General features: G+C 38.4%; 1 protein-coding gene across 2 annotated transcripts in view; it reads right to left on the reverse strand.

The window, feature by feature from the left end:
- The window catches only part of adamts17 (ADAM metallopeptidase with thrombospondin type 1 motif, 17), a 136893-nt gene that overhangs the window by 27772 nt on the left and 94965 nt on the right, over positions 1-14156 (reverse strand). The window contains exons 16-19 of one of the 2 annotated variants that reach the window (XM_060884156.1): positions 11487-11561; positions 8153-8233; positions 5658-5815; positions 1639-1798 (exon numbers count right to left, since the gene is read on the reverse strand). In XM_060884156.1, coding sequence (XP_060740139.1) covers positions 1639-1798; positions 5658-5815; positions 8153-8233; positions 11487-11561 — 474 coding nt within the window. The remainder of the gene's footprint in view (positions 1-1638; positions 1799-5657; positions 5816-8152; positions 8234-11486; positions 11562-14156) is intronic. The other variant, XM_060884164.1, reaches the window with a different exon arrangement.

Raw genomic sequence — 14156 nt, forward strand, 5'->3', positions numbered from 1 at the left:
ATCAAATAAAATATTTTTTTATATCAGTGTGTTAAGACACCAAACCAGCCGTGATAAATTAGAACAGGAGCAGAAAAATAAAAACAACAGACTGGTCTGGTATCAGATTCTGATCAGAAATACGTTTTGAGATGTCTTATAACCCATTAATAAATGCTAGCAAATGAGTTTTATTGATTAAGTCTGGATCAAGTAATACATTTCACATACTTTTTTCATAAGCAGTAAGCATATCTCAGGAGCTTGGACAATTATTTTCTGTGCTTTCTTGCACTGGTTTAGTAACTACAATGTCTCAATATCTGTAATAACTGTCATAACACATATGCATTAGCACTGTTTATGATCCTATAAAGCTCATTACCTAATGAGATCTAATGAGATTTTCAGCCTGAAGCCAGCGCATTTGCTAATGGAGTAAGACACAGCCTGAAACACACAGGGTCATGACTCTATAGGTTGATAACCAAAAGGCTAGAATCAACCATAAATCACTAACCCAGAGAAAGACCTGTGAAAGACAATATTCACAAATGCACTATACAGTCACAAACACCATGTACACACTGCAAAAGAGACAGTTCATGCATTAGCAATCCAGCTTAGCTTACATACAGTGTGCTTCATCTGCAGCATATGTTTCAGCCATGGACCATTGATTCACTGTTAATGGCTTTGTTCATGACTTCTTTTCCTAATGGTGGCCCCTGCAAACAACTTAGCTTGAGTTGACTGCTGTGGCAACTAAATGACCCCGCTCATTTGTTAAAGTGTGCAAAGAAAAAGTTTTATTCTTTAAATAAGTCCGTGAACTAAAAGTTTATCACCCGTGCAGATTTATAGCATCAGAGTTAACCTTTAGAAATCATTCGCATTCTAAATGTTTCTGTTCGCACCCGTCAGCACGCATTTACATAAAGACATGACCTCAAACAACCATATATCATAAACAACCTCCTGTTAAAAGGATGATTTTATGGCTAACTGAGTGCAATCGATTGCCCTAGTTACATTTAGAAAATCTGCATTGACATGAAAATAATTTTTTACTACTGCCTCAATTGGAAATGTCTTGCAATGTGACGTCAGCAATATGAGTGCATGTAAGTCATGTCACTGGTATCATAGTTGTTTAGGATATGCCAAATCCTCTTTACCATTTCTCATTGAAATGTGACTGTGGGTAAAATCCTAAGATTAGATTAGACTTAAAGGAATATAGGAATAATATTTTTTTAGAATCCCTAAAAATGTTGCAGACAGTGACCATTTAAAATTGCACTGGGTTTGAAAAACAACCTGTAACCTGTCTGCATATCGCTGTGATCTTCATTATCAGCAATGAAATTATTCTGACATGATAATGACAATAATCGGAATAATTGGTTTATACAATCAGTTTACCAATGATTACACTTTTCTACCACTAGGGGTTTGAGCTCAGGAGTAGCTATAAATATGAACACATCCTCACACACAGGAATAACATGCGTATGCAGAGTAGGTGTACGTGTGTGTGTGAGTGTATGATTTGATAGATCCAAAACATCCGCTATTTAATAAAATTTTAATGTCACTGAAAAAGCACATTTTGCATAGTATTTCCAAATATGTTGTTTTTTTTTTATCTGGTTGTACCTCCTCCACAGTGCATGCTGCAGTCCTCCCAGCTGCTGTGAGTCCACAGGTAGAGGTGCTCAGGTTCTCTGGATGGCTCTGTACTGCTCTCCTGAGACTGATTCAGAGACACTGTATACTCGTAGTGGATCCCATATGTCTGATCGTGGAACAGTAGTACCTAGGATGAGAATTAGAAATGTATATCCTTAAACAAATGTAAGTGGAAAGCCTAAAAATAATCACAGGTACAAATGATAGCTTTTAGTAATGAATTACATAATAGTTTTTTTTCAGCAATGAGTTTACTTCTTGACCAGTCGGTCAGTTAAATGCTTGCAGTCATGACCAAATGATATTCGGACCCTAGAATTGGAAATGATGGACAGATTTGTATTTAACATGTACTAATCTCATCTAATCTAAAATCCATAGCAAACCATTGTAAAAATGTACAGTATTTAACATCTTCAACATTAATTCACCATGGATGTTTAGCTATTATCCTTCAATCATTAATAATAGCTTTGCTTGTGAAAGAGAAGAGTAGTAATAGTTCTCATAAAGAAGACATCATTTTGGACAAGAGATTATAGATTCAGAAGAGGAGTGTCTGAGTGCCTTAGACAGAAAGAGTGCACCCCCAACTCTGTCATTAGAATGCTCACATCGGTTTAAATGGGTGACAACTCAGCAGTGTAGTCACATGCCCAGGAGTATTACTCCTTTCTGATTCACATATCTAACAGGTTTACCCACTCATTGAGGCACCCACTGAAAAGCCTTGTCAAGCCTCTCTGGTTACAGAAGGCTCATTACAACAGTCATTTACAGCTTTTGGCCAGCATCCTTATGCAAGGCAACTTAAATTTTATCTCCCCTCGTTTTTTCTTTTTTTAAATAACAGAGTAGTTGAGGGTTAAGGACTCAGACCATAACAAATTTTCCCACATTCGCCATGGGGTAGGGTGGCATGACAGAAGAAATTCATTTTGTCTTGCCACCCTACCCCATGGCCCAGACTTGTGCAGAATTCAGGAGATGGTAGTCACATGAAAGGAGTGTTCAGTACATGCCAGAAATTCCAGTAGTTTTCTCAGTGTTGCTGTTGGCCTCTTGGTAGCCTCCCTGATAAGTTTTCTCTTTTTCCACTCATCAACTTTGGATGGTTGTCCTGATTTTTTTCAATGTCTCTGTGGTGCCACTTTGTGTTCCATGATACATTCAGTGCGTTCAATTTTCTTTTATAACCTCCTGATTGGCACCTTTCAAAAATTAAGTTTCTTTCGCAACTCTTTGTCGCACCATGGCTCTCGGCAGAATTCAACCCCAAAAATTTAAACAAAGTTGTATTTTATCTGCTTTTAATCAGACTGGTTATCCCTGAGGACAGTTATGAGCCCCCATTATAAAGGATGTGCAGACTTATGCAGTCAGGGTGTTACATTCATTCATTCATTTTCTACCGCTTATCCGAACTACCTCGGGTCACGGGGAGCCTGTGCCTATCTCAGGCGCCATCGGGCATCAAGGCAGGATACACCCTGGACGGAGTGCCAACCCATCGCAGGGCACACACACTCTCATTCACTCACGCACTCACACACTACGGACAATTTTCCAGAGATGCCAATCAACCTACCATGCATGTCTTTGGACCAGGGGAGGAAACCGGAGTACCTGGAGGAAACCCCCGAGGCACGGGGAGAACATGCAAACTCCACACACACAAGGTGGAGGCGGGAATCGAACCCCCAACCCTGGAGGTGTGAGGCAAACGTGCTAACCACTAAGCCACCGTGCCCTCTCAGGGTGTTACAGATTTTTTAATTTAAAATGTTCCCAATTATTAATTACTTATTTTCTCTCTGCATCTTATTTATTGGAAGATCACATTAAAGATCTAACAAGTCTGAAATTTATGTTATTTTTATTTCTGTCTTTATATTTTAAAACCCCACAATTTTCTCATGATGTGTAGACTTTTTATCAAAGAAAAACCAGAATGCAATCATAGGCTTAGACTGCAAACCCAGAGAAGAATCTCTTTAAACAGTCTCCAATTTAATAAAATTTTATATACAAAGACACCAGTTCGTCAAGGGGTTGACTCCAAGGAGTAAACTGACTCCAATGGGCTATAACTGAACAACCTGACACGGACTGCCCAAGTCATTGCCAAGAGGAAGAGTGGAAGTGCATTCATCCATTCTCTGTAATCATGTTGAAGTAATGGCACTAGACTTTGGCTGGCGGCGAACAACACAAGCATGAGTGATAATCTTCCCTTCAATCTGTTGGGAGTGTTTTCTACATCAGAAGTCTTCACTGAAGAGGATAATGGCTTGTGAACTTAGGGGCCAGGTGTGTGATCTTTGGATGTGGCTCTTTATTTCTTTTGCTCTTCCCGCAATAAAGCAAAAAATTCAAATGATGTTTTCATTTACAAAGAATTCCCTTTGTTTGCTAACATTACAAAGCCATCTCAACTGTAGCATGTTATTTATAATAAAATATAAATGTAAATAGGAATATTATTAAGCTTATATAATACCTTCTAGCTAGAACTAGCCATGTATACATCAGTCACTCAAGTATAGAATTTTTCCTCAAATTTTAGAGTAATAGAGTAATTTTATTAAATATGACTTACAGTAGTAGGACTTACACTACATTCGGGAAAATGAGAAAAAGTCTGTTGTAACAGAAATATAGGAAAACATGGAAAATCAATGCATGTGTTCTTCAGAATTTTTTTTATTCTGACTAAAATTTATAATTTTGTAAATTAAATCTAGACAAGCTTTTATTTTTGCAGTCTAGAATAGTTTAATCTGTTTAGCGCTAACACTTGTACACTTTAACCCCTTCAGTGATGTTCCTCTGTGCATACAGGTATACAGCATCTGAGGGAGGTGTTTTGGGTCAGGTTATGTAGATATTTATATAGATGTAATATATTTACAGAATTTAAGAAGAAGAAGCCTTTCTTTATCACATACACATTGTAGCACAGTGAAATGTTTTTCTTCACATATTCCAGCTTCAAGTCAAAGAACAGGGTCAGCCATGATACAGCACTCCATGAACTAAGAGGGTTAAGAATCCCTGACCTTCTGATCAGTAGTCCCGATCCTTAACCATTGGAGCCAAGACTGCCTCTTGTAGTATGTAACATTAGAACTGTGCTGTGTAAGTGTGGGACCCATGCGAAGTGTGTGTCACATTTCCATTTAAATCACTACACCTACAGCTCCGAAGTGGATTACATCAACTTACTTGTTCAGGTCAGAGCAACCTGCACTAGAGACCCTCTGAGAGTCTCTTAATCTCCTCTGCTATTTAGCTAAAATATTCCAAAGAGGGTCAAAAACCACTTGAACCGTTTGAAGTTAAGCATGACCTGAGGGAGCTGTGTGGAGTCTGGCATCCACTAAAGCCTGCATGATTTCTTTATTAGGCTAAACAGGGCACTCTGTGAGGTTCCTTCTGGCTTTTCTGACTTGGTCTCTCTTGATTGTTTCTATTAAGCTTTAAGGCAAAACGTAACTGAATCCACGTGCAAAGATGATTGTTTTTTCATCCAGTATTTTATATAATTGTAAACGGATTAGCAAATTGTATAATGTTCTGATGACAACATCTTGGTATCTGACAAAAAAAGAGAAAAAAAAATCTGATCTACTGTCATCGTTTAAGGTTTCCATATAATCCAGAGTGGGTTTTTTTTGGATTAAATAGAAGAATTTCCAAATACAAAGAGTTCCATTTTTTTTTCATGACACAAGCCTCTTGGTTTGTGGAAAAATAGTCTACCATGCATTCAAAGTTCCAAGCTTTAAACCAAAGCAAGGTCCATTTCATACAACCTTGAAACCTAGCTACAATCATATATAAAAAGAAGGACATTAAAAGCAGCTTCCTTGAATAAAATGAGTAAACAAATGTGTTAAAGAAGGTTGGCTAGATAAAAAAGAATAGTTTCCCCTGAGCTGTAGAGTTGCTTCCCTGAGCTGTAGAGTAAGGCCTAATTTATTTACCATGAGGTGGAGAGGAGTCTTAGTGGGTCCCTTGGCAGACATCTTTTCCCATAATCCTCTGCGAACGTAGCGAACAGTGGTGCCGGCGAGCTCGAACTCCCCTGGCAGCTCGATTTTCCAGTCGCTGTTTATGGATCTCTTGCTTGAGTCTTTCAACGCTGAAATAGTCAACAGGGAATACGGGTTAACTGTACGCACTCATGTGGCTCATATAAAATGTTACAGATGTAATATTAGAAAACTGATGCTCAACTATAAGGCTTCATTATTTTAGGCACTGAATTCATAGCTGTTTTTATACCTTTATAAAACATTTTGTTAAGGATGGAGTACAGCTCATGATCTTGTTAAAAGAAAAGAAGCATAGCTAAAATAAACGGAAAATAAAATGTAACCCTTAAAATTGCTCTCAGTCTTTTTATTCATTTACTTTGTGTCTAGGTACAATCCCTTTGTCATCCATTTCCACAGGGAAGACCAAAGATCTTTCAACACAAAAGACAGACATGCTTGTTAAGTTGCATAATGCAATGGATATGAAAATATAAAATCAGTAAAAAATATCTTTGAGCAGAACTACATCTATAATAAACATTTCTGGAGCAGTAAAATTTAGCCAGGACACGACTCCTGAAAGTCATCGAGCAACTTTGTGGAATACAAGAAATTGTTTTGTGCCGTTACATGGAATCAAAATCAATTTTTGTCATACAAACTATCAGCATGTGTGAAGAGAGAATGCAAAGAAAAGTCCATGATAGTTACATGATGCTGCCATTTAAACCACTTAGTTGTTAAGAATGAGGGCATTTTGGCCTAAAAATTGGCTGCCCTTGCAGGAAGTTAAAGCTAGTTAAACATGAAAATCAAGACATAAATGTGAACAAATAATAATACAAAAAAAACCCAACAAAAAACTATTGTTATTCAGTGACCAATTAGTCTCCAGCTTTAACTGTGTAATCTAAATAAATCTCCACTTGAGCAAACCTAAAAATAAATAAGAAGCTTAAAATATTGTTCATGGAGGATAGTACAAGATCCATCTAGACATATCATCAACCTTTTGAAGCATTTCAAGAAGACAGCTGTTTTTTTGTCTCTAGGAGATTGCTCAGAGTGGCTGCCAAAATTGTGACTCCCATTTATTTGTTTATTTGTTTGTTATTAATTTCCATTATTAATGAATATTTATTGTATAGTAACAAAAGTCAAAATATGACCCAAGGCATGTGCAATTGTATATGTGGACTCTTTTCATTTAAGGCTACAAATAATTCTGGAACTGACAATAATATCCAAAGCCATAGTTAAAGTTTGCAAACCTTGCATTTTTTAAGGGAACTGTTTGTTTTTCTATTCATAGCATGTCATTATTTTCCCTTATTTTCCCAACACACAAACTTATTTTAATTTTCAACGAAACATGGAGCATTTTCTCCTGAAATGAATCATCTGCACCTCTTTACACAACTCTCACTGCAGTCATACTGTTACAGTATGTCACAGTATTCAGAACAGCTTTGTTTACTACTGCAATTTATTTTTGCCCACACACCAAAGTGTCAGTTATGAAGAACAGATGTTCTGTTCCGCAAAGGAAGCCGGTGGCCTTCATGTTGCTTCTAGGACTTTTGGTGTTTTTGGAGCCTGAAAAAGCCACTGTGGGTCCTGTCATAAAGGAAGTGAACTCAAAACCAGTTCAATGTGTGTTTCAACACTAAAACTCAACTAATGTAACAAGCATGTTCAGGTTACTGATAAGTGAGCAAAGCAATATAGGCTTTTTAGGTCTTTATAGATAGAACACAATCCCCACTTTAAATACTGTGTAAATATCTTAAAAGTGTTTTTTTCCCCAAAATTATAAAATAACTTTGGGAAAGTTAACAAGGCATAATTGATGCCTTTCTTATATGTAAAGGTAACTGAAATATCACGTCAGGCAGCGGGCCTCAGCAAGCATGGACCTTTATTCTGTTTTGAATTATTCATTCCTATTATTAATCCAGTCTCTGTCATGTTTGAGTGGAGTCTGTATGTTCTCCCCATGCCTCAGGGGTTCCTTCATTTATTCTGGTTTCCTCCCCTAGTCCAAAGACATGCATTGTAGGCTGATACATTTTGTATGGCAGACACTGAGGCCACACCTTCTTCATTTTGTATGACAGACACAGAGGCCACACCTCCTTCATTTTATATGAAAGACAGAAGACACGCCCCCCTTATTTTATATGACAGAGAGAAGACACACCACCCTCAATTTGTATGACAGACACAGAGGACACGCTTACTTTGCTTGGACTGTCAGGAAGCCTGTCAATGTTGGGTGTCACAGAGAGAGGATGAGAAGCAGATCAATGAATTCATCCGTTAAATAGAAACAGTAATGGCATCATCCCCAAACCCCTCTGTCTCCCACCCTGTCCCCCTGGGTGAGCGTAAAGGGCAGGCTAGGCCTGTAGGTTCTTTATTAGAGAGAGGCAAGTACTTACCGAGGAAGCTGTGTGATGGACGGTCCTCCACAACTTTGATTCGCCACGCTCCTACAGGAATGACAGCTGCCTCAATATAACCTTTAAAGAAAAGAGCAAAAGAGAAAGCAGGAGAGCAGATTTCAGAAAGGGACATGAGAGGGTCCAAAAGTCCACCACCAAAAAATGGTATTCCTTTCATTCATCCCTTTTTATATTAATTATTGATAGTGGAATTTGGACCCTACTAAGTGCTGTATGGGTTAAGGTGAAGTTGTGCATACACGTGTGTACAAATGTTAAGCAATAATTTAATGCCATTTCTAGGTCAATCTGAGCCAATCATCTCTTACAGGCTGTATGATAACTAGTGTGCAAATACAGGGAAAATAAAACGGGAAATAAATCAGGTCAGATTGCAGCTAATGTTCAAAGCAGACTGGCTTTATGATTGATTCTGATTTGGCATTAGTTCACATTTTACTTACAAGTAAAACACACATCTCTGCCTTTCCCTAACCCTACGTTCACTCTAAGAGGCAACAAAGCAACAGGTGAACTTTCATTTAGAAATCAATTATTTTAGAAAGTTTATTCTACATTTTAGAAAGATTATTAAATAAATAAATAAATAAATAAATAAAAGCTTGAAAGGCCACTTCCAAAAATGATAACAGTAAGCAGTCTCCAAGCTGAGGACAAAGTGACTCCGGACTTTTGTGTGAACGCAGGGTAAAGGTCAGATCAGGATTTGAATAAAGAGCATGATGAGATGGAAAGCTCCAATGTATACCAGAAAGACTTTTGCATACATATACATAAATACACACACATTCCTGCAACTAAAGTGCAGACAGTGCCATAGTGTTTGGGCAGTAATGATGAAACAAAGCCAGGATATTATCATGCTTCACTTAAAAGGAATCTACTCAGGCTTAGCCATAGAATAGCTAAAAAATATGGAGAAAGAATGTACTCTATGGAAGAATTGCTTTATTTTTGAATTGGGTGTAATTGCCAAAGGAAGAGCATTCTTTCAGAAAGCTGATGAGGTTATTCCAATCTGACCTCATGGCAAAAGGAAAGCTAAAGCTGGTAAATACCTGCATCGTGATACATTAAACTCTTCATCTAAGGGTCAGTGTACAGAACAGGATTTAAGAGACCCTGTTAGAGCAAGATGAGGTGACAGGATGGCTGTGAGAAATCAGATCAGATACCAAAGAGATGGCAAGAGCGATGGCAAATGTTGCGACTTCCATTTCTTGTTAACTACATAATCCATCATGGCTCCAGTGCAAATCTAACGAGAAAAATGCAGCACACCAAACATGTTGTTGCTGATCCATTACATTACAGTTTTAACACTGCTTATTACAAATGCACTGTTTTTGCATAATAAGGTTTATTAATGAGCCTCTCTGCTGGTTTGGTTTATTTCATGGGTTATGGGCCTGATTACTTCCCGAATGACTGTTGTTACATCAACGAAATCTGCTATTGTGCATATTCCAAGCTGCTTTGTTTCTCATTACTGCTCCAGACCAGCCCAAATGTGTTCACACCAAAGTTAATGAAAAGCATGCAGTTACTGCTACACTACTCACCACAAAACCCTTTTGTTTAAGGAAAAAAATTAATCCATTACCCGAGAGCTCAGCAAGCCCTTTGCACCATTTTACCCAAGCACACATACACATACACGTACGTGTACACATACACGTACAAACCAACCTACCTGAAGTGCAAAGTCACCATCCTGACAGCTAAAGAGATGGCAAACTTTCTGATCAACCTCTCAGAGCTGATCAATTGTACTCCAATTCAAACAATTTTATATTACGGAATATTGTGAATTACCTCATACAGTTTAAAGTCACACAAAACCTCAAATGTACATCAAATTGCTCAATGTTCCTTAAATAACATCATTAGATAGTATGTGTGTCCACACAATAATAAGTAGCTTTCATATACTAAATATTTTGTCACATTTTTCAACTAACAATTTCTGCCGAGCTGCAGTGACAATATTCTGCCTTTGTCATGCTGATTTTAATCATTGAAACATTTTTGTAAGGTTTCAGGTGACTTTAAGAGTTTAAATGTAGAAGTGCTTTAAATCCCAGACCAATAACCGAGTTACTGGGTCAAGTTACACCATGTACTGTATATGTAGGCATGTGCTGATATTATTAAAATATCACAAACATCTGTCTGATATTTCACTCAGTTGAATCCTAAACTGAGCTCAAAGTGTACTTTTGTGTTTTACTTGTAGACTTTAAATGTAAGTACATTTAGCGAGTGAACTACACAAAAATACGGACCAAAAAGTAAAAAAATAGACATAGCTGGTCAAATGTTTATTTACAATAGTTTATTTAAGTTTTAATACTAAAAAGTGTAATGTTAATATATAATATTTAATCACTAATATCCAATTTAGTCTGTCTAAACTTTGACTGTAATTATACCAAATCAAATCCTAAACAAATATAGAATTAATACATGTATTAATGTATACTTTCATTACATTATGATATATTTACTTAATTCTGATTAGACAGGCGATGTTAAGTTCCTATAACGGCAGCTTTGCTGTAGTTTCAGCTACAAACTTTATATTTACGCTATATTAATGTATTTATTTGTAAACATCATTGTATTTATAGTAACTTATTTAGAGTCATAAACATGTAAACAGATGTATGCAGTAGTTTATATAGGGAAGCTTTCTATATAGATAAGATGAATATTTTACATTTTTGGATGGAGTCTGCAGTGGCAATGCTTGCTTTAATGAATAAGTCTTTAATGAATAAATTTCTGGATTTGGTAAATTGCTATGGTATAAAAGCAATAAAACACTCGTTTGTTATGGTGTTATTGGACTTTGCAGTTTTAATGACCCTTGTAGGCTTTGATTACTTCCTGCTCACTATGAATAGCAGACTTGCATTTTAGCCATCCTTAGACTCACTCCCACATCTGCTTCTTACCTACTGTAAAAATAAATATCAGCACATGCCTAAAACATATTTAAAAACGCCGATCCGCTGATTTCAGATCAGGTTTGACATCCAATAAACTCGCTGAAATCACAACATGCAGTGGGTTTCACTCAGTGGAAAAGTTGTCATTCCTAACTGAAGAAGAAACATGTGACAATGTGTTAGAGTGGATCAGACTATGGTTTAGTGCTGCTAGTGACTGTAGCTCCATTTCCCAGAAAACACCAGTGAGGATGTACAAGATGGGTCAAAATGTCTGGGTTACACACACCCACCCACACACATACACACAGGATGCAGGAACACACAGCCACGTGTCCATGCACAAGCATGCGTCTTACATGAGAAACACTTGGGAAGAGCCCTGGATTTTGACATCACACACGTAGAGACCTTCTTACAATGGCTAGGGGTGACTGGGGAACAGAAAACCGAACACGGTCAGTGCGCTCTTCCTGTGCTCCAATGGTGGCATTCAAAATTAAGGCTTAGAAGTGCAGAAACAGACACACGCAAGGACACACACCTTGGACAAGTACAAACGCTCAGTTGCTGAGGTCAGCAGTATTGAGTGTAATCAAGACTGACATTCAGTTACTTTGGACAGGAATAGAAAATCTGTTATTCCTTGTATCCTAATTGATTGGGAGGAACTGAGGATGCATTTACACACACATTCCTTGACCTGTCTGCTATTAGGATGTACACTTTCTTACAATTTACACTCAGTATTTTCAAATTCACACACACATGCTGGCTACTTTTTGTCATATGTTCCATCTGTTCTGTAGAGAAATTGCACACTGTGTATTTACTTTCCAATGCATTTATTAAATTTGCTGCGCTTGCTGTTTGTGCAGATTTCTAGCCTTACGCTGTCACAGTATTTGTAGTCATGCGTGCTAAGCTGCTGCAAAGGGTATTACTTGAGATGTGAGCGATGATCCGATGTATGATATATTAAAAGTAGCCTGTGGTGATGTGATGGGGTAAACTGCAGTAGGAAAAAATAAGTGTGAGCTTGCGTTGCTGCAGGTGTCGAAGATTACAGCCTTATGAGTTCCAATCCTGACAGTGCCACAGCCATTTGTGGCTGGGAATAGAAAGCATAATTGCTCTCTGGGTGGGAAGGACGACCTTTCTCTCTGTTTCTCTGTCTCTCGCTCCTATAATGCTAGAATTATTGCCACCCTTAAGAATGTGAGAAAGTGTCCCATGCTCCAGTCCAGTATTACAGGAAAATAAATTAAACCAGATAAACAAAATTTATAGAAATGTCTCAATACACACATGTAGATATTCAGTAATATTTAGTCAATAAAGACCTGGTTAATGTCAGCAGCAATTGTTTGTACTGTATATATGGTGTATATAATATGCATCAATGATGTGCTGATGCAAATGTATACACAGCAACATTCTCCTATTGTTTTCTAAGCATACAAATTGACAAATTATTTGGATTCATTTCTTTCTTGCTCAGACACATCATGGTCTGTAAAAAAATATCAAAAACACACATTACCCCTATGCTATAAAGCTCATTAACAACAAAGACATTTATTCGTAAATCTTTTTAACCATTGCTATCGAAGGTGCCAGTAATTCTGGTGTTAACTGTATATATCTAGACAGATGAGATGATGACTGACACTCTAGGATTTGCAAAGACAGCGTGATCATTACAGTGTTGGAAACAGAGGCAGTGAAATAAATGTACAGTATACAAAACAGTCCATGTTTCCAGTTGGCATCTGCTTTATTGCTGAAATGGCAACAGTGCTGATTTACGAGCAACTGTGTGGGATTTAGTTCATTTCACACAACTGGGTGCCAAGTGGTTGTACAGTGAATGAAGGATTTACAGTTCTCTACCACAGGAATAGGATAGTACATTACAGATCTGAAGTAAATTTAATATTTGGGTTTGTTTTTTTCAAAAGATTCTTTTATTTTTTCCAAACCACTTAGTGGGTCAGCCAAGAAATCTCACATTTAATTGTTTACCAACTGACTGCTATTCTGCTAGTGAAACCATGTGAAACTACACCATTTTATGTATGTAACGAGGTTCCCTGAGAAGAGAACGAAACCCTGCGCCAGAGCTGACGCTATGGGTATGCTTCTGTGCGGAAGTTGTGTTGGATGCTCTGTGTGCACACGCCAATTTAATGGCTCAGGAAAGACACGAGACAAAGTGATTACGCACCAGTAAGTCCATATAAGGGCATCTATGTCACATTAATCCAGCTTCTATTTGTCTGAAGGAAGGGCAAGTGGACGCCTGAGGCATGGCCAGCGACGCTCAGGGAACCGGGTTACATCCATAACCTGGTGTAGATCCCTTTTGAGAGAACTCGAAGCTGTGTCAGGGCAGGATGCTATGGGAACGGCAATACCCACGCCGCCACACACTGGTCGATGACTGTGCCAGAGGCCATGAAAGAGCACGATCGGACTGGGAACAGAACATCAATAGCCCTGCAGGATCTGGGACCCTGGAGTGGGGTCCAGGTCCAGGTTACAGAACCTGATAAAGGTGTGCAGAGAGGACCAACCCACCACAGAACAAATATCTTCAAGGGGAACACCCTTAGCTAAGGCACTGGATGAGGCAAAATCCCTAGTGGAGTGAGCACTGACACCATGCAGAAAGCAAGAGACCAGAGAGTGCCTACCCAAGGACAGGTTCATGGTTTGCAGCGATGGCAGCCATGTACACCTTTAAAGTAGGTGGGGACAGGCCCTGAGAAAAGCAAGACTGCATGAACTCCATCACTGGACCGACCGGGTAGTGAACTGGATCCTGACAGCGTTCATCACACCAGAAGCAAAAAAGCCTCCACTTCAGAGCATATAGCTTCCTCGTGGAGGAAGCCCTCAATAGAGTTTCTGTCACCTCAGATGAGAGACTTGCCTTTAGGAACTGGTCCCCCTCAGAAGCCAAACCCAGAGCTTCTACATCTCGGGGCAGGGGTGTAAGATTGCCCCCTGCACCTGAGAGAGGAGAT

The sequence above is a fragment of the Tachysurus vachellii genome, chromosome 1, assembly GCF_030014155.1.
Source record: "Tachysurus vachellii isolate PV-2020 chromosome 1, HZAU_Pvac_v1, whole genome shotgun sequence".
In the NCBI taxonomy this organism is placed as follows: Eukaryota; Metazoa; Chordata; class Actinopteri; order Siluriformes; family Bagridae; genus Tachysurus; species Tachysurus vachellii.